This window comes from Podarcis melisellensis, assembly GCF_964234715.1.
Source record: "Podarcis melisellensis genome assembly, chromosome: 1".
NCBI lineage: Eukaryota > Metazoa > Chordata > Lepidosauria > Squamata > Lacertidae > Podarcis > Podarcis melisellensis.
In genome coordinates, this window is record NC_138528.1 from 67,436,988 (window position 1) to 67,458,749 (window position 21,762).

At 41.1% G+C, this 21,762-nt stretch overlaps 1 protein-coding gene across 1 annotated transcript; it reads right to left on the reverse strand.

Annotated features, from left to right (window-relative positions):
* Window positions 1-88: 88 nt before the first annotated feature.
* LOC309355431 (uncharacterized protein) lies at window positions 89-21,633 on the reverse strand (the record flags this gene model as incomplete). The annotated part of the gene is made up of 9 exons (XM_081886272.1): window positions 19,033-21,633; window positions 16,977-17,117; window positions 14,255-14,455; window positions 13,602-13,789; window positions 11,984-12,197; window positions 10,953-11,051; window positions 7,426-7,493; window positions 3,090-3,229; window positions 89-183 (listed from the first exon to the last, which is right to left on the reverse strand). The coding sequence occupies exons 1-9, from the start codon at window positions 19,363-19,365 to the stop codon at window positions 89-91; spliced, it is 1,479 nt and encodes a 492-aa protein (XP_081742398.1). The 5' UTR covers window positions 19,366-21,633.
* Window positions 21,634-21,762: the final 129 nt, after the last annotated feature.

The window sequence follows — 21,762 nt, forward strand, 5'->3', positions numbered from 1 at the left end:
GCACAACAATTCAATGCAGTTTTTTTACAGAAAAAGAAACCTTGTGAAAATAATTGCAAATGGGTTTCACACACATACCAACTTCTATTTATTCAGCAGAAAAGTGGACAAATTTTACATGTAGTGAATCTATGTGGCTCATGATGATTTGTTTAATGTTACTTTTAATCTCATCTGCTTTATCTTCAAGTGAAACAAATTTCGTCAAGCATGGAAACTTACCCGTTGTGACCTGCCAAACTCAAACTCTATTTTTCCCATGAAAGCTTAGACTTTGCCTACATGTGTAAATATGTTTTTATCTCTATCTTGTACGTTTAAATTCAACTTATTCTGATTACCAAACATGCCAGTGAGGTATGCTATCCATCTGAATTGGCCAAATTACTTGCAAGTCCAGACCTTTTGTTTGAAAGAAATCCATTTACCTATTGTCTTAACTCAGGCTCCCTGTAGCATATAACCCCTTAAACACCAACAAACATCTGTGTGACGTAATAGGTGTAGATATTCATAACTCGTCTCCTAGCATAAGATTTCTAACGTGTTGAATGACCTGGCTTTGATAAAGGCAACAATTTTCACTGAATTGCTAGTACTTCATGAAGCATTAACCTAGCTCTTTTGCTGCCAATGAATGGTTCATGTTGTAGGAAGCAGTGATAAGCTACATTTTTAACTCGCTGTACTGAGCAATTGTTTATATTGCCACTGCTTAAGAGTACTGAAAAGTACTTGGAGCCATGCATCTGTGACTACCTTTTATTGTGTGCACTTTGCTCCAGACATAGTGTTTGTGCATAGGTTGTCTTTCCTGCTTGAGAACCACTACGTAGCTTCAAATCAAATTGACACCTTTTTGTGTTACTGCTTCCCATAGCCACCTTTCTTAATAGGTATGTGAAGCCTTCATGTTCATTTCCTCCAGAGGAGGTTGCTGCCCTATCTTAACTAATTCAGGTACTTTTCATGTAACTGAAGAGATAATAGCTTCAGCATTTCTGTAGCATTTCTACTCTACTGTGAAAACTCAAGCACTGACCTGACATTTGAAGGCTAAAGTTTTTTTAATACTTTTTAAAAAACAATATCCCTAGGGGATATGTTAAATCTAACCATTTAACTCCCTGATTTCCATCAGAGCCATAGTACAGAGAGAGGTTTAATTCTTCCTACCCCCTACAAACCTAACTGGGGCAGGGCAGGAAATCCTCCTGTAATTACCAAAAGGTAAAAAGCTCCCCTGGGAGCCAATTGGAGCTTCCATCTCAATTACCAACTGGAGTTGGGTGGTGCTCTCTGTCAAGGATTTGTCCAAGAGACAAACGTTGCACATGGATGAGTGGCTGGCAACTTACACTGTGCCGTCTTTCAGGTCAGGATATTCCCCATCTTGCCTGCTGACAAATGCAGACTGCTACATGGGATGTTTGTTTATATTTATTAACTTCCAATATGCAGAGGCCACATTTCCCCATGGGTGGTTACAAAGCACCTTACGGAACTATCAATAAAACATTGCTATCAAATAACACAGAGTTTGAAGCAAAATGAAAAACTGTAACAGGTAAAGAGCACAAGTTCCATAAACAGGCATAATGCAACCTACTTAAAATGCCTGCTAGAATAAAAAGGTAAAGTGATCCCTGACCATTAGGTCCAGTCGTGACCAACTCGGGTTGCGGCGCTCATCTCACTTTATTGGCCGAGGGAGCCGGCGTATAGCTTCCGGGTACAGCATGGCCAGCATGACTAAGCCGCTTCTGGCGAACCAGAGCAGCACACGGAAACACCGTTTATCTTCCCGCCGGAGCGGTACCTATTTATCTACTTGCACTTTGACGTGCTTTCAACGGGAGCTCACCCCGTCACAGGGATTTGAACTGCCGACCTTCTGATCGGGAAGTCATAGGCTCTTTGGTTTAACCCACAGCGCCATCCGCGTCCCTTAGCCCACTAGAATAGGAAGGTATTTATCCAGTGCCTGCAATTCAACAGGGAGGGGCCCCATCAGATCTCACCTGGAAGGGAGTAGAAGAAAAGGATCCCTTTTCCACACAATAGTATCTAACTTTAGCTAGCCTTGTGCTGGGACTTGACAACAATTGTGTTGGGCTCCCCCACCCCCTTTGGGCCAAGTCACAGTGCTGTCAGGTAACTTGTTTTTCTTTGCTATCTGAAATCAAACCATATTGGCAAAGGCACAGTGCTTTGCAAGCATTCATGATCAGATGGCCCATTTGCTTACTTTTAATAATGGACAGATTAGTTCTATGGACTGGCCCTTATTTCTCAACAGATAGATGTGTATAAGTGGGCCATTGTGGGACATGCATACTGCTGCACCAATCCAAAGCCACAAACTATGATAGACAACTGCTGTTGGATGCACTTTGTTCATGTTTCACAGGTAAATATGCAGACACAACTGTTTGGGGTTGAAGAACCATCAATCTTGCTGAATTGAAAAGATCTTGCAAAAAAGATTTAGCAAATGTACATTCACTTTCATTTAGTGGTACACTTTGAAGTGCTGGAGTTCATTATGACAGATCCCACAGCATCAACCTTGAGGAGTGAAAAAATGCAGGCACTTCCACACATGCACAAACACAAACCAAAGAACAGTAGTACATTTAACAGCCAATTGGTTATAATCAGCATGCCTACAATCCTGGGAATAATATCCATTGCTTGTAGTAGTGCTGCACAGATTCAATTTTGCATGCACATTGCATCTTAACAAAATATGTTCAGGCAACTGGAATGTAACTTTTAATTAGATGTGCAAGGCAAGTGTTTTAATTTAGAATGCTGGTAAGTAGGAAACCTATTTTTTTAAAAGAAAGTTTTGCCTAACCTCTGCTGGATTAAGTTTCTCGTTCTCTGGCTTCATCTATGACAAACTATCACAAACAAAAGTCTCATCATCACCTCATTCACTTGCCAGTACAAGGAAGTTCTTCAATTACTCTTGAACTCCAGCAAAAACATTGTGGCTCCTACTCAAGGTACTGGAACTGCCTAACCGCCCCTCCCCCATCATTGGTTATATTTTTATTTCTTCTCCAATCACTCTTCAGTATTACCATCAACTGGAAACCAGAAATATTCAATGATTTTCCTGCCTCTTCTAGCAGGTGTTCTCTCCTGCAGTTCAGCAGGACAAAGTCCACACATCTGAGGATGTCCAGGGTTTGAACTGGGTGCAACAACTCTGTGCAAAATCCTGCAGAGAAATAAATACTCAGCATAATTGTTAATGCAAAAACTCAGTATGTCTGCACCATAGTTTCTCTACTGCATGTTATTTCCCCATTTCACTGGTATGTATTTATTTATGCCTCCTTTTGGTGCATGTACACTTTAGGGTTGCCATACTTCTAGAATTTCCCAAACATATATGGAATACTGCAGTTGGAATCAGTGTCCAGGCAGAAATTGCTGGAATGTCCAGGGAAATCCAGATGTATCTGTGTCAGCAGTGTCATTATTTTGGCGATTTTACTTAAAAATAGCTCCAATTTTATTTTATTTTTATTTTATTTTGTGATGTTGTCACAAAAGCTCAACAACCTTTCTGTCTGGATTTCTATCTAAAATACGGCAACCCTGATGTACAGTATATTCAAGCAATGATTGTATGGGAGAAATGAGGGGTAAGAGAAAAAATGACAAGTAGAGTGTTTGGAATAGTAGGCTGGATCAGTCTGTACAAACAGATTTGCTCCCTGTACAAGTGAGCAATCACTAGGCTCCTTAGTTTACTCACTGAAAGCAGCAAACAAAAGGAAATGCTTCTTGTGATCATCAGAACATACATTATGGGAAAGTGTGTATCTCTTTAACAAGATGCTGACTTCCCCCTTGACTGGAAGTCAAACTCAGAAGTGCAGCCCTAATCTAGGGGTTCCCAACATAGTGCCCATGGGCACTGGTGTGCCTGCCAGTACCTCCTATGGTGCCTGCAAAAGGTATCACTAAATATTCCCTAAAAATCCACAATGCATGAGAGAGCTCTTCCTGCTCTCTTCTTTGCAGGGCCTCAGTCTCTCCTACAACACCCACAGTTCATCATATGCCAGGAGAGGAGAGAGAAGAGTGGAGATGCAAAGAGCTGCTCTCTATGAATGAGTGCAGCAGTGCTTTATGTAGGTGCCCCCCCCCCAATTGATTGGGGATGTGCTTGTCCACACCATTCTGTGGCCCTGTCTCTCTCTCTGCTCTTTTGGCTACGTTATGTCACACCCTATGGCAGCCATTTTGTGTTAATCAGCACAACCCCCCACAGTAGCCATTTTGTGACCTGGCTATGGCATATTCTCAAAACTCCAAATAGCCCCAAAAGTTTGGCAACCCCGGTCTGATTAATCTAAGCAGTAGGACTACTAGGACTAGAGACAGACCCAGTGTTCCCAGTGGTCTAGATCCGATTGTACATAGGTTCTTTTTCAGGTAACTTACTTTTCCTTAAATAATAACAAGTGTGGGGAAGCCACACTTTCTAAAAAGGCAGTGCCCAGGGAGGGGAGACTTATCTCTGCACTCCCCTCCACAATGAGTGAAAAAAGGGATCCTTTGGATCCTCTGGTCTGGTTTATGCAGGGTTAAAAGAGAGCATATTCACCTATTTCCGGAGAACAATCTCCTCCCCCCCCCTTTTCTTAAAAACTGATTGCATTGTATTACAGCCTGTGAGAGAACTGCTTAACACGATCAAAGTGACCTCAGCTTGCTGTCTGTGCGGTCTTCTACCAAGTTAATGCAAAAAGACGGGTGGCAAACCCAAACTAGAGACAGCCTAGTTGTAATACTTTTTCCACCCAACATTGTTTTTATGAAGCTGGGAGTATGTTCTGTGCCTTTAATTTTAAAAAATATGCATAGCTGAGATTAAAGATAAATTTTGTTTTTATTCAGTTTACCAAGCGACTATGATAACAAAACTACATTTGGGCTAAATTAAGTAAGTGGAGGGGGTAGAGCAAAGAAAAAAATAGTCACATTTTTTAACTATGTTTAGCCCTTTTTATGTTGGAAGAAAGCAAAGCCATATACAGTATAAAGCTTAATTGGCTCTTCAGGGTACCCAATAAGTTTCCCACTTATCATACAAAGGGGTAAGTTGATGCAGTTAAAATTGTTCATTTGACAGCGGATGTCAAACCTCATCCTGGTGCCCTCCAGATATTTTGGAGGGCAGCTGTCATTATCCCTGACCACTGGCTTTGCTGGCCAGGGCTGATGGGAGTTTGGACCCCAAAACATCTGGAGAGTATCAGGTTGGGCATAGCTAGCTCAGGGTAATAAAGCACTGTTGATTTACATAGGCTTGCCATACATCAGGAAAATTCCTGACATGTCCTGGTTTTCGGGTGTAAAAATGGCGTCGGGGAAATGTATGGCAATGTAATGGAAAAAGCAGCTTTTTGAAATACGACAGCCCTAATTTACAAAGGCTTTACAGAACAAAAAACAATACATGTTTCTTTGCTGAGGAACACAATATTTAGACAAGGAGCGGCAAAAGACAGAGAAAGACGAGCAGCAAGAGCAGCAAGTGATAAGTGCGGAGAATTTAGAAGCTACATGAATTTAGGGCTTATCTCAATGAGGACTAAAAGGTGGAGCAAAGGCTCCGCATCTTGTGTGGTTTTGAGGAAAGATCTGAAGGAAGGAAGAGGAGTGCCACCACACAGGTTTTCGGGGAGGGATGTTCAAGCAAAAGGGGTGATGGAAGGATGTAGTTCCTGGGCTAAAGTGAGTCCCCTATAAGAAAGCCATATTAGAGAAGCGCTGTTGGGTTAGATCAAAAGGTCCACTTTGTCCTGTTTCGCACAGCAGCCAACTAAAAATGCCTCTAGGAAACCCCAAAGCAGGACATTAGAATCAAAATCCCTCTGCTGTTGTAGCTCCCCAGTAATGGTTACTCAGCAACCTACTGCCTCTGAAACTGAATGTTCCATTTATCCTCCATGACTCGTAGCCATTGGCAGCCTGATCTCCCATGAATTTGCCTCATGCCTTTCTAAAATCACAAACATTAGTCAGTGACCATCAAGACTAGCTTTAGATGGTCATCTTGTGACATTGTTCTATACATATGTGCTGTGTGAAAATGTGTTTCCTTTCCTCTGTCCTGAATTTTCCAACATTCAGCTTCATTGCTTCATTGGATTGGATTCAGCTTCATTGGATTGCCCTAAGTATTATGAAATGGAGGTGGGGCACAACAATTTTCTCTGTACCAGGAATATTTTTTTTTAATGCTTTTTTCACTGAGCCACTTTTTTTGTTAAACTGAAAAGCCCCAAACATGGTAACCTTGGAGAGAAAATGCTCCAGATTCCTGATAATTTTGGTTGCCCTTTTCTGCATGTTTTCCAGTCCTACAATTTCTCCTCCTCCATTATTATTTTTTAAAGATGGAGCAGCCAGAATTGTACATATTATTGTAGCACCCTTACACAAACACTCTCCAACAGTATCTGTACATTGAGGCCCAGGGCAATCAGTCCAGGACAATAGGCAGCAACATTTTATTTACTTATTTATACTTTTGTGATTAGGAAAGTGATGGGAAAACACATAGAAAAGTGTGCAATGAGCTCATGATTATAGGTAAGACATAAGCAAGCAAGGATAAATGTTCACTGTCGTATAAACTCCCCACAAACAAATCCGAATGAATGTTCAGTAAAGACTGGATGTAATCCAACATATTCATTAAACGCTGTGCAAACTAATCTGGATGCTTAGTAAATAGGTCGCCTGGAAGAGCCCAGAGATTCTCTCACATTGATGGCAATGAACTGGGCCAAAGAAGAGGGTGAGCACTTACCAGTCAAGGCACAACACAAAGTTGTCTCACAGACAGCTCACAGAGGAATTTGTTCATCTCTCAGCAGCTGCTCACAGATCCTCCTCCTCTACACTCTCTTTGTTCTTTCCAATTCTCTCTCACATTACTGCTACTTCATTTTTTTATCAATTTCTCCTTCAAAGATCTGTAACTACAAAGTTCAAACTAAAAGCCCACAACAGTTGACTAGCTTGGATTTCAAGGATTCCTAATGGATTATTTTAGGAGAAAAATGATTAAAGGAGCAAAAAGCTCTTTGAAGAGCTGAACTCTTATGTGTCTTGATTTTCCTGGGCATGAAATTTTGCTCCCATTTTTATTTTCACAGAGGAGCCAATTTTCTGTTACCTAGTAGGGAGAGGAGGGATGGAAAGAGGTAGACGGTTAGTGTTGTCAGAGGATACATGAAAAGCAGAAGTAATAAGATGTGCCTTTCCATCAGTTTATTTCCTGTCTTGAATATGCCAGTAAACATATTAATTTATTACCTGTCAGATCCTCTGCACAGATAGCTCACTGTGAAGTTGGAGGTTAGGAGATGTCAGAGACTATAAAAGTCTTACCTGTCAGTGCTCTTGGCCTTTTCTTCATTGTGAACACCAGGGACTGAAAAACAAACTTGCTCTCCTTCCTGAAACATAGGCAAAAAACAAGAAATAAGAGCTGCTTTATAAATAAAGGGTTGCTTCCACTTCATAGCGATTACTTAAGGTCTTGTTGACATGGCTGAAACCAGTGTGGGGCTGATTCAGAGGGATTACACTGAAAATGTGAGTTTTACCACCTCCTTAAAAAAAGAAAGTATTCCTGAATTAACAGCGACCTGTGCTTATGCAGTTATTTCAAAGGTTGTCTCCCCACCCGCAAGGTTCTTTGGATGGTATTTTACTCCCCACTTCCTGGTGAGTTTTTACAAATAGAACAATTCTGGAAGGAAGTCTTGAAAGATATATCTCAGATTACAGGTCATACCCTGGTCTTAGCCTTACTTATTCTATATACTTCAGATATGGACCAGTTAAGAAGTAAGGAATTGATAAAACGTTTATTAACAGCAGCTAGAATGGTCACAACCAGAACCTGAAAAACATTGCAAACAGTCACAATGGGAAAGTTGTTGCAAAAACTGAAGGTGGCAAGGAGACAGAAAAAACAAGATAATTTTTACATTGTATGGTATGATTTTATTAAATATATAAATGAAACAACACATAGACAAGGAATACCGTAGAAATGGTATAGATATTATGTATTATGAAATAAGATGTATGTATTTACCTCCCTAGTGACCCATTTGTTAGTCTTGTCATGTTTTATTATTTATGTTTGCACAAAGAAATTATGATAATTGTTTTGTGAATGCTTTGTTACTGATTTTGTAACAGAAAATCAATTTTTAAAAAGGGAAAACTAGTGAGACTGCACCTCACAAACTGGTTATGGGTGCCTCATGATTTAAAGGAATAATTTTGAGTTGGCTGATGGGCTGCCCCTGCTATAGACAATATATTATGACCATTGGCCATGTGGCTGGGGCTGATGGGAAATTAAAGGCACCATTGGGGCTACCTAGATATAAAGCAGGGGTTTCAGTCATGAATCTTTCCGACCTCTATGTAGAGGTATTGCAGATAGAAGTTGTGATATTTGCTCTACCACTGAGCTACAAGTAGCCCTTCCTCACATGGAGCTTTCATATGGAAGAGGAAGAAACAAAGCTACTAGGGGCCATTTTGTGTGAGCTAGGCATGTCAAATCAGCTGGAGAGATCCATCTCATTTTTAATATTGATTAAAACAGGGGGAGCTCTGGCTTATTTACAATTCTGACAGAGAGGCATATAATTTAATTCTGCTAATTATCAAATATAAGAAAATAGATCATTCTCAAAGTATCTCACAGGTTAATCAGATCACTGATCTACATAATTGCCTCATACCCATCTTGTGTTGTTTTTCTGAGCGAATCCCACGTTAGCACACCCTTCCCCTAACCTTTAATGTTTTTAAAGAATGTAATAGTTAAGCAAGAATAGTTGGTGGTTGCAAGTTGCTGTTGGATACCTAAAAATACCTCCTAGAAGGAGTGCCCTGTGCATGTAAATCAAAAGCTCTTTTGTCTAGTTGCAATTCCATAACAATAAGCTTGTCACAATAGAACAGGAGGCTGCCAAGAGACAAATAATTAGAGCCTTCTCTCAGGAATTTAAAAATATGATTAAAGTGAACCCTACATGCACCATTTCATTTAAAAATTCCAAATGTTATAAATTACCCAATTTCTAACTCCTGTCAGTTTATTTTTGAGTTTTACATGCTGAGCAAATTAATCAGTCAGATTGCCAAAGCTAATCCAATTATGACAGCATGCGCAGGCATATTTGGTAAATTTATTCACATCTTGGCTGCCTCTTTCAAAAATGGGTTGAATCCCACAGCAGAAGATAAACAGATCTTTCCTCCGACGGTAGGAGGTAGGCATGAATGCTACCCACACAAAATGATTTGCCTGTTTTATTCCATTTCTAGACTGACATGATACAAAGCTATTCCATCCACTGAATACAACGTTCAGTGCAAAACACTTCTAGTATTTTGGCATGTCAAGTAAGGAGCATATCCTTCAATTGTCTGCATTAAATTTAGCTATTGGCCAAACATCTTCCAATACTAAGGGGCTAAGTGACATGTAGTTACATATTGTTGCTAAATTCTCCACGTGTGCCTCTCTGCCAGGCAGAGTGAGAAAGTCTTGGGTTTCTAATTTAGGAACTATTGCTTCTTGTTATGTACTACCAGTAACTATAGAGATACATAGAGCCTTGTCCATTTCGCCACTAAGACCAGATGCTGAAATTAGAAACAACACTTTGCTTTTTATTTCATTTTTTGTCCTTTATGTGTGTTAAATAATAAAACTAAATGTCACACTAAATGCCTTGGACTGTTACACCAGGGCTCCATTTATGTTCTCATAACGCTCAGTACTAATAAGTAAAACTTCTGAGTTCAGTGGGGCTTCCTCACAAGAAAGTACATACAGAAATGGAACATTAATGCCTAAAATCTAAGGAAGTTGTCCTGCGCCAAAGAATAATCCACTTCTCTCTAGGAGGGGAAGAAAAAGCAAATCCACAATTCCAGTTTATCACAGTTTATCACAATTTAATAAATTTTGGCCCAAGCTCAAGGTTCTCTTTGTTACTTGTGTGCATATGGCACATTACTTTGTCTTTTAAAAAAAAGTGAAATTGATCTATAATTAAGTATATTAATTTGCTGTTTTGTGGCGCATCCCAAGAGTCAGGTGCAGTGGTGATACACCAAGGTTTTTTTGGGTTTTTTACAAAGCATTTTGAAAGGAAAAGTTGAAGATGAATGACTGTTAGCTTGATACTTAACAGGCTGTTATTTCCACAAGTCCAATATACTACCACCCGAAATTCATATTTGAAACATGCTTATTCTTGCACATTTACTTACCGGTAGTTCATTTATATAAAAAAGAAAAACTAGTCCTGAGCTGTAATCCTGAGCTCTTTGTAGCACTGATTCATTCTGTACAAGTTTACATGGTGCCATTTCCATCTTGTGACATATGGAACACAGTACTGGTGTTTTCCCCTCTGATCTCAATGGAAGTAAATTCCAAGTTGTTTACTGTTGGTTTTTGTTCTAAGGTGCTTTCAAAGCTCTTCTCTTCCCTTAGCATACAAAGAGTCCATGTGTTTGGTAAGTTAAAAATAGTTTACTTACAAACTCTTCAAAGGTTAGATTTATGTGTTTTTCCATACAGCAATAAGAAAACACGGGCAGCAAAACTTAGGTTCCATAGTGGTGAATGTTTCTAAATTATTTGTATAGAAACACAACTACAGCTTGCATAAGCCATGTAGTCAGAGCTTGGAGCAACTGGTTCAGATCTCTTTGCTTGCCAGAGTTCACATGGTGGTATGAAAGAGCAAGGAGTTTTATAATCTTTCCTTGCAAGGTGAGGGAGAGTGACCCAGCTAAGCCTGGCAGGACATTTTACTCTATGGTCTTAACCCCTTCATGCATTAATTATAGGAGCCTGCTTATCCCACACTTACCGCAAATCTCTGTGGAGTTCCATCTTCATTTCTTAATACTGTTATGTGCTCATTGCTTTCATTGATACACAAGAAATAGCTCTTTATTTTCACCTGACACTAAGAAGAGAAGGGAAGAAGAAATGCTGACGCAAAGTTTAACTTCATTTGGGGCTGCTTATTCAGAAATACAAGGGGGGGGGGAGTTTTAGACTACCAGGAAGACACAAAAGACATCCTGCATTTCAATTATTTGTTTTCCTTCAGAAATGTCATAGTGTGAATCCAGTGGATTTCCACTTGTACAACAGGATATCACCATCTTCTCTGCACACATATACCCCCAAAATCTGCTTAGGAGAGTCTCCCAAAGGTGCAGGGGGGATGCAGGGAAGGAGGAGAGGAAGATGGCATCCCATTCCACTCAGATGCATGCAGTGATGATTCCATAGCTAGGACTGACTGTTCAAGGAGAGGTCTGGAAACTGGAGAAGCTAGAGGCTGAAGTGCGTAAGCTTCAGCTCTGTTGACCAGGCAACAGTGAAATCAGAAGGCCAGGCTCTGGCAGTTAGCTATACCAGGGTTCTGCAATGTAAGCACACACAAGGTCAAACAAGACGTGACTTTAAACACAGGATTAGAAAACACGCTTATACAGGCTTTGTGTCTCTGCTAGCAAAACAAAACCCTGCTGTTGAGGGCTCCCTCATTTTCGTCAAGGCTGTGATAGGGGTTAATCTGTTTCCTTGCATCTCTTCCACTCCACCCCAGCTGCTATTTGCCAGAGGACAGAGGGGAAAGGGATAAACTCCCCTCATCCTGAGCCACAGTTTAAATTCAGGCTGGGGCTGTGCGGGGTCAGGACCTTGCAGTTGCTTTTTCTAGATAAAGAGCCAGTCCAAGATCATTTTTTGAACATATATTTAAGGTTGTGTCTTGCCCCCAAGTAGCTCACTGGATCAGTTACCTCAAGCCATGAGGGCTTCCAGAACAAAGCCCAGAGTCATTGACAGAGCCATTCAGATTTCATAATGTATCAAAGTGGTACATACAGCTTTGTTTTGCCTTCTTGATTTTTCTTCCTCTTGGGATTGCCAGAGGTCTGCCATGGCACTATATTTCTTCATCCACATCTCACACTGTTTTTCCTTCTCTTCTATGTCCCGTTCTAGCAAGCGCTTCCCCCTTTCCGACTCGTAATGAAGCAAGGTTGCTTTCTCTAAAGCTTCTTCAGCAGCTTCTGTTCTACATCTTTGAGAGATTTCACTGGAATAGGTGGAGGGAAAAATGCTTATTTAGGGGTATAGGCTTTCCCATCCTAAAGGCTTCAACTAGATAAGGAAATGAAATGAATGAAATGAAATTGTGATAGCAGAAAAATACTTCTTTGAATTCAATAAAATTTGTTTCTCAACTTAACTCTAAACTCCAAAGACTATTGTAAACAGGCAGATCAAATGACATTTCCAAAAGGTTTTCAGGTTTGGAGAATGTATGAATGTCACTGCTGAATGAACCTCATGGTGTTGTTAAGAAGCTGCTCTCAGCAGATTTTAAGAGATCCTAAAGGTAAAGGTAAAGGGACCCCTGACCATTAGGTCCAGTCGTGGCTGACTCTGGGGTTGCGGCTCTCATCTCGCTTTACTGGCCGAGGGAGCTGGCGTACAGCTTCCGGTTCATGTGGCCAGCATGACTAAGCCACTTCTGGCGAACTAGAGCAGCGCACAGAAACGCCGTTTACCTTCCCGCTGGAGCGGTACCTATTTATCTACTTGCACTTTGATGTGCTTTCAAACTGCTAGCTTGGCAGGAGCAGGGACAGAGTAACGGGAGCTCACCCCGTCGCGGGGATTCGAACTGCCAACCTTCTGATCAGCAAGTCCTAGGCTCTGTGGCTTAACCCACAGTGCCACCCGCGTCCCTTTAAGAGATCATAGTGAGGCTTATATTTGGAGTGTTTAAACCAGGAGTGGGGAACTTGTGGCCTGTAGCAATTGGCAGAGTGTGGGAGGTTGGAGTGGTGTTGGTTACTTGGGTTCCCAATGCATAGATCACTGTTGGTAACTGACAGGGACTCTGACAAGGCCAGGATGGTGTGGGTGTAGCAGCTGAACCCAAACAGACATTCCTGCTGCTGTGTTTGCACTGTGCAGACCTCCTCACTGCCTCCCTCTCCCTCTCTTGGTTACTGGAAGCAACCTCTGCATTGGGAAGTTAGGTAAGCAATACTGTCCCAATTCTCTACACCCCCACTGGCTGCTACTGCTTATGGCCCCTTCAGATGTTGTTGGACTACAACTCCCAATATCCCTGACCATTGGCCATGATGGCTCAGGCTGATGGGAGTTGTACTTCAACAAGCACACACCCAGAGGGCTACATGTGTGCCACCCTTGGTTTAAAGCTATATACTTTACTATATTTATCCCAATTTTAAGACAACTAAGGATGATGGGGATGAATATTTCACAAAATGAGAGGTAGCATATGACACAGACCCTACAAAATGGGGTTTGGTATATAATTAAATGAATAAACAAAATAAAAAATCATACACCATTGTCAAGATTGGGAACATCTCTGTGTAATAGACAAATATATCGGGAAAGGAGCAACTGTTTTCTGGGATGGGAAAGTGGGTGGGTGGGTGTGTCTAAATTAAAACCTTACCTTTCTTTACACTTCAAATTCTCTTCTAGTGTTCCCTTCAGTTTCTGCTTTAGTTCATTCCTTTCGTGCTCCAAATATCGTTTTTCCTCACGGATGACTTCCCTCTCCATTGTTATTCTCTCTAGTTTCATCTGACTTTCAAAGTGGCTCTTTTCCACTTGTGCTAACAGCTGCTGCATTTCGGTTAACTGAAAGAAACAAATCAGAAAAACATGTTTTCCCCTCTCTAAGGCAGAAAGTTGCCGTGACAGCCAACCCGTAGAGGTTTTAACACCTATAAAAACAAAGGCAAAGATAAGAGTTTGAAGGAAGAAAAATAGCGTGGAAGCCACCGCCTGAGGCGAATGATTCACATTGCTCCATGGGAAGTTTGGCCCTGTGCAGTATGAGATTTAGTCTACTACATCGCTGTAGGCCAGTCTTTCTCAGCCTTGGGTCCCCAGATGTTGTTGGACTACAACTCTCACCATTCCTAGCTAGCAGGACCAGTGATCAGGAATGATGCAAGCTGTAGCATAACATCATCTGGGGACCAAAGGCTGAGAAAGGCTCACATAGGCAAAGGCGATATTTTGATAGGCTTGCTCTTATACATTGTACCATGACAGATATGGGATCCTGACAACTGGGTAACTCAGGGTACAAGCTCATACCTTTCTCTTCAGCTGCAGAGTTTCTTCTTTTAAGCTGATGTTCTCCAGCTGAACTGCTTCATGCTGCTCCCGACACAGCTTTTCCTGGGCTTCAGCCTCCGCTTGGCCTTTCTCAGCTTCTGCCTGCGCCAGAGAGGCCTCCTCCACAAGCTTGGAGTATTTTGTCGCTGTCTGCTGAGAGGCATTCAGCTTCTGCTTCAGCTGAAGAGCAAAAGAACATGTGAATACAGTATTAGAAAGGGGTTTCTTATTCCACAGTCATTGATAAAACTCATTCACCTTTGAAAATGGCCCCTCTAATATATCATGGGTGGGAGAGAGAGGGAATTGTTGCTACATACTATCTGATGTCAGCAACACTTTACAGAGTGCAAGAAAATAGGTCAATGCCCTGAGGAGATTACAATCTAAAATTTATCACAGGGGGGAAACAAAGAAGCCATTTCAGTTTTCATTTGCATGTGCTTAGATCAAATTTCAGATTCAGGAGGATATGGGATCTAGGGAGTGTGCCAAAAGCTCTCCAGAAAAGTTTGGATCTGCTGAACTATTCACGCCATATATTGAAAGCACTCTTATACCGCTTTGACAGTCATAGCTTTCCCCAAAGAATTTTGGGAACTGTTGTTTGTTAAGGGTGCTGGGAGCAGGAGCTCTGTGAAGTGTCTCCTCACAACTCTCACAAGAGGCTTATGATTTAAAGCCTCCTAAGTTTTTCAACATATATACATATGTATTTTTAAAATATGTCAACTTTTTATTCCTTTCATTTTTGCTTAAAAGTTTTTAGTATTGTCACAATGCAGAAACACCCACAGAAATTAAACCTATTTTGTTTTTTTTACAGCCCCTCATTCTTTTAGTGCCTGATCATAGCAAACCTGCTATGAGTTGTTAGCAACAAATTCTCTGCCAGTAGGTTTTCTCGCCTGATTTATTTTCACTTTGTTTTTCCTTACACTGAGAAAAGCGTAATGTTCTACAAAGGGCAGAAACTTTGGCAGACCTTGAATATAGCTTTCCTGCCAAAATATTGAATCTGACCCAGCCAGACATAAACTACCCATACAATATTCATCAGTAACGTTCACACTGGCAACCTCTCTGTAATCAAAGAAGAGGAATCAGGGTTTCCTTTTCAAAAAACATAAGCAGTTCATAATGCTTCTTCACAATATTCTTCTTCTTTCTCTCTGATGAAAAAGATTACTTTAAAGTTAACATAGATCAATATTTTAAGTCAAATGGAAAACTGCATTTTCGTGATTTGTGTGGTGGCAAGCCCTTTTTACTCAATAAGTGGAGCAATTAACCTCCATAATACCAGTCACGTCCCACTGGTTTCAAATCCTCTTTTCTGTATTCGTATCTTAATTCATAAAAAAGAGGGGGGGGGAGAACTGAGACTGCAAGCCTATGGATGGGCCTTTGGCCTGATTCAGCAGGCTCTTCTTATAAATGCTTACCTGGAAGTAATCTCATTAAGCTTAATGGGATGCACTTCTGAGTGGGCATGTGTAGGATGACTCCGCTAAAAGACTTGGATTAAATGCTTTATCCTGGATATTGGGATTCTGATGTCTGTACCTCAGAGTCAAACTCATTTTGAGAGGTTTAAGGACAAAAGCTGATGCTCAATGACTCAAGTTCACCATACACACATACTTGCACAACTAGTGGCCTAGTTGGAGGATAGAAATTTACACTCCTATTTATACCTGCAAGGGACGCGGGTGGCACTGTGGGTTAAACCACAGAGCCTAGGACTTGCCGATCAGAAGGTCGGTGGTTCGAATCCCTGCGACGGGGTGAGCTCCCGTTGCTCGGTCCCTGCTCCTGCCAACCTAGCAGTTCGAAAGCAGGTCAAAGTGCAAGTAGATAAATACCAGTAGGTACCGCTCTGGCGGGAAGGTAAATGGTGTTTCCGTGTGCTGCTCTGGTTTGCCAGAAGCGGCTTAGTCATGCTGGCGACATGACCCGGAAGCTGTACGCCGGCTCCCTCGGCCAATAAAGCGAGATGAGCGCCGCAACCCCAGAGTCGCTCATGACTGGACCTAGTGGTCAGGGGTCCCTTTACCTTATACCTGCAAGTTGTGAGGGAAACCGCAACCCACACCCACACCCTGCTGTATCTCCTGGGATGTGCACCTGAGTATGAACATGCAATCTCCGTGCACATTTCTTGACCTAGAAGAATTACCAAGCACAGATCTCTATTTTTGGATTGGGCAGTTTTGCTTTTAGGTGTATACCTTAAAAATGTAATTTTTGTGTGTGCAAAGCAGCCCATGGAGCCAGTTATGAAAAAGTACTTAGCTTACAGCGCAATCCTAACCATGTCTACTTAGAAGTTACTCCTATTTAATTCAACAGAGCTTAAACCCCACAGGGAAGGGGTTAGGATGCAGCCATAGTTGCCACTGCATTGCAGAAGTGGAGTTCAGACCTTGCTTTTAGGTCCAATTGCTTCTTTTAGTGAGACTTATAGTGAAGCAGATCAAAACGTCACAAGTTGTACCTGATGTTTAATTATGAACAACAACAGCACAATACTTTCTAATGGTTAAAAAATGTTTTTTAATAGCTACATCATTTCCTCTAATTTCACAGCAGGGGAAGTTTTCAGACAAACTCTATATTCTTTAAAGGGGACTACATTATGTTTAGTCAGGTAATGTTGGTAAAAAAAAGCAGAAAAGAGCTCAGTCTGGTAGTTTCATACCTCTTTAACTAGTGTTTGCAGTCCATGGTTTATATTTCTGAGATTTCTCATGCCCAGCTCGCTTTCCGATTTCATAAAAATCCTTTCCAAATGCAGCTCATTTGACAAGCATTTGTTCTGTTTCTTCAGGTCCTCGCATTCCTGATGACATGCAGATAGTTTTTGTCTTAATATCATTCTGGATAATTTCAGCTCATAAGATTTATTGCAGCCATTTCTCTAAATTGAACAATTTTGAAACTGTTCCTATGTGAATCTGTTAGCTTAAGGTATGTCTGCCATGGCTGTGTCGGTGGGTGGGGGAGTTCAACACACTTCTCCAAGCACACAAATAATCTTTCAAGCGAAATAAAAGTATGCTGAGCAATAATCTATATTTAAAACATGTAGTGTTACAGCAGAAAGAGGTTAAAGGAATCGTACTGGCCATGTGCATCTTAGACTGAGCACGGAACCAACAATTGGCAAACAAAAAGGACATGCCGTGTGCTTCTTAGAGGGGCTGCAATCTCATTCAGGTAAACTACATAGACCAGATGACCTTCTGTCAATCAGATTCTGATTTAGTTTTGTGTGCTCATGCACAGTGAGGCTGCAGATAAAAAGGTAAAAGTTAAAGGACCCCTGGATGGTTAAGTCCAGTCAAAGGCGACTATGGGGTTGCAGCGCTCATCCTGCTTTCAGGCCGAGGGAGCGTTATTATTGAAAAACACAAGGCCTTAACACAGGCATTTAGCCCATGCTTTCCTGTTCATATAAATATCCTTTTTGTTTCATGGGCATAAGAGCAAAAAATATTCCGAATACATCTCATGGAAAGCCCAGTTCACAGGTGGAAGTCCTTGCTGGTTAGCTAAATCCCACCCATTAGAACAATCTAGATACAGATAAGCAATAAGAGTCTCATAGATTATGGAGGACTCTGAACAATCTAAGAATGAATAAGCAGAAATAGCTGACTTTGCTAGGAGTGTTATTCATTTCCAATACAACATAACAAAAGAAAACCGATTCTTGCTCGAGTAATAGAAAATTCCTGTCTCTAATAACTTTAAAGCAAAAGAGAATTATGATAACATTCAATCTATTACGGAGCTAGGATGGAAACTCTGTTCACCAAGATCTATCCTTCCAGCCCAGAAATGGCATCCTTGCATTCTTATAAAATAACTGTAATAAACGAAAATCTGCCCTTATTCCCTTATACAAAGCCCTTATACAGTCCTTTGTAGGTTCTCCATCGGTCGGAGGAAAAAAAAGGCCAACCAGAGAATATTGAGAAGCAAAGCAGCTTGCAAGCCTGATCTTTATTGAACTGTTGCAACAGGGTGCCCCCTTCACACACAGGAGGAGGAGGACCCAGAACCAAGGTGTGTCCGCCCTTATATAGACATTTTAAATTGCCCACCTTGGAGTCAAAGACCACCCACAGAAACATCATACCTACATCACAGAGGGGGTGTAGCTCAAGACCACCACCCCAGATGCATCATACTTACTTCACAGAAAGGGCGGGCTAAAGCAGAAATCTGAGTGGGTTGTTTACCTCCTGTCTGGCAAGTTATCTGTTAATGTTTACTGGATTGATACCCTGGGGAGCCTGGCCAGTCTTTTGTAATGATAAATACTTAGTTCCTGAACCAGATCATAGGCTCACCCTATTCATACACAGATATACCCTTAAGACAGGATTTGTGAAGGAAAAGACAATGGGGAGGCTTCTCCATTTGACCTTGCAGAGAAAACACCTGGTTAACCTGGGAGTCAAAATGGCTCCATGGCTGCTCTCCTGTGCAGCTTCAGACATGTGGCCTATATATCTATGTACGTGTTTGCTTGGTACATTTATGAACCTTTATTATATACATAAGACCTTAATGTATTTATTTCGTAAATTTCATAACGATTACTTATAAAAATAGCAGGATTATTTTCACCATTTAGAAACCACGATACTAAAAGTCAAGTTTTAAAAGTAATTTTGACTTATGTCTCAAAATTACACATTGCCCTGTGTTTTGAGGCATGTCACTTTAGCACACAAATAGTCACTGACCTTTCTTTTTCTCACAAGTTCTCCTTGCAGACGGTTGATGTGAGCAACAGAGCCTCCTTGGATCACAGCACTGGTTGGGCGAATCCGACAAACAGGCCTCGCCCCACGACACAGATTGGCGTGATGATCCCCAAAAGAAATGGTAGAAAGGGGAGATTTTCCAGTAAGCCCGTCAAGACTCGGCTTGCCATTAGTAAAGGATGTTGTGGCACCAGCACCACTGCCATCGATAGTGGAAATGCCTTTGCCGCCTGCCGCGTTTTCCAGCAGAGATGGTTTCATCGACAGATTGGCCCTGTGCGGGTCTCTCTGGGACAATGTCTTTTGTGGCATATTTGAGAAGCGTTTCCTGGAAATCTGTAGAACTGCTGAGAGTTCCAGTTCTACACTTTCTGGCTAAATAGCTGCTACCTCTTGCTTATCTGGTCAAAAACAGCCCTTCTACCAACTACTTGGGAGAGATAATGAAGATTGCAAGGCTAGTGTGAAAAAAAGCCATCAACTAAAGGTATCACCTGGCATCAATTATTAAACTGTTACTGGAGCCCAGAATGAAAGGAGCAGAAATAGAAGCTTCAGACCAGGGATGCAAACAAGCAAAAGAAGATTTGAACTCAGACGTGCCAGGTAGTGTAAGCTGCAAGAATCTGGGCTTTTATTGCTTCAGTTAATTGATTAATTGACTAAAACATCAGTCAATGGCAGTAACCGATTGTTGAAGTCAAAACTGAATTCCCAAGACTAGAAGTTAAAGCACACATTCTTTTCGGAGGTGATTTTAGATCTGAAGTGTTACTGTAATAAAAAGGGAAATGTTTGACATTCCTTCTAGCTATGAATGACAACTTTCATGTACTAAGCTGCAAGCTCTTTCAGACTCCTTTCAGTACCTCACAAAGGTATCTCTGTATTGATGTTTTGGACAGATAATCCTATATACACATCTGCCCAGAAGTCCCATTGACTTCAATTGGATTTACTCCCAGGTAAGTGGTATAGGTCTGTAGTAGCCTAAATTGGTTACAAAGCAGAAAACTAATCAGCTAAACATTCTGTAATTAATGGATAGACCCAATAAGCATATTAATATAACTATTTCTTGGCTTTCCCCCCAGATGCCTATTGTCTTAATGTTTTAGCTTTTCAAAAATTCCATCTAAATCTTTATGGTTTAAGATTGCCCTCATTATTGCAGTTGAGTAGCAAAAGTTTTATGTAATTCACGAATTGTGACAGAGGTGAAAATTATGTTGCCTTTTTCCCTACAAAGCACATCATCCTGTATCATTTCTCCATATAGTTTAGTTTGCTACTCTATAAACAAAGATGGGAAGAGACTCTTAATTGAGTCAATAGTACAGGGCATATGATAGTAATGAAAGCTTGTGGTCAATTTACACATCATGCAGCTCTTGGGAGTCTTATCTTCAGACTGGATGGGAGATTTAACTTATTTCACAGGGCGTACTCTGTACTCTGTTCTGATCCAACCCATCATGTTATCAATGTTTCTTAAGGAATCAGTGGCCTCAGCCATTGTTTTGTGAAGAACCTAGCACTAATTTAGAGCAGGGATGGGGAATCTGTGGCCTTCCAGATGTTGTTGGATTCCATCTACCATCATCGTTGGCTCTGCTGGTTGGGGCTGATGTGAGTTAGAAGTCCATTAACATATGAAGGGCCATATGTTCCATGCTACCATTTTAGTGGGGCACATAATCCTTCTCACATAACTGACTTGGTCAGGGCTGTATGAGGGCACCCAGCAACCAATATAAAAAGCAGTAGGGTTTATAGACAGGTGTGTACGTTTGCTCCAAGTATTTATAGAATGAGTTTAGCAAGCTGAGCCAAGCTTGCTAAATTGCCTCTTGTCCATCATCTTATTCCACATTGTTCTCTATTACATTTAGAAGACCCACTCATGGGGTCCATTTGACAACCTGCGAAAGCAGCCACAATTAAATGAAACAAGCAATCATTAAACACACACAAAAATAACTACTGGTAATTCTGCCCTGTTTTTGTAAAAAGTAGCCATCTACCATATGTCACTGGCATTTTCTCGGCATGGCCCTCAAGCTATCTATAGAAAATTGAAGGACAAGCGACATAAAATCTAGCAATTATTCTATTTGTTTCTAGCATAGCAACTGTCTCCCCTTTTTTTGGCAGGAAATCAGACGTACCTACATTTCATATGGAGCTCCAGCACATGAGAAGTCAACAAGATTATAATCAAGGTATTAGGCAATCCAACACTTGAAAAACCTTAAAGTTTCTCAAGGAAGGAATGCACACACAGAGATAACTCAGAAGCTGTCTACATGAACAAATGGAAAACTATTTTCTCATAGAGTATCTTTTGAAAGTTTTCCGTAGCTTATAGTGGCCCTTCCTTTTAGAAACGTCCTTGAGAAAATATTACACCCTGTGTGGCACCCCCAAAGTACACCACTTATTGGTTTCTTCCATGTAAGTCAGGGTGGGAACCTGTGGCCTGCCAGATGTTGGTAGACTCCCAACTCCCATCATTTTTGACACTTGGGACATGCTGGCTGGTGGTGTTGAGAGCTGGAGTCCAAGAACATCTGGAAGGCCATAGGTCCCTGTCCCAGATCAAATTCTATAGGGGGGGGATAAACTATTAAACTTTATGACAGCGAGAGGTGGTTTAGAAGCAAAATTTTTACCATGGCTGGAGCAAAGCCAAAACTCTTCCTGGTCTTT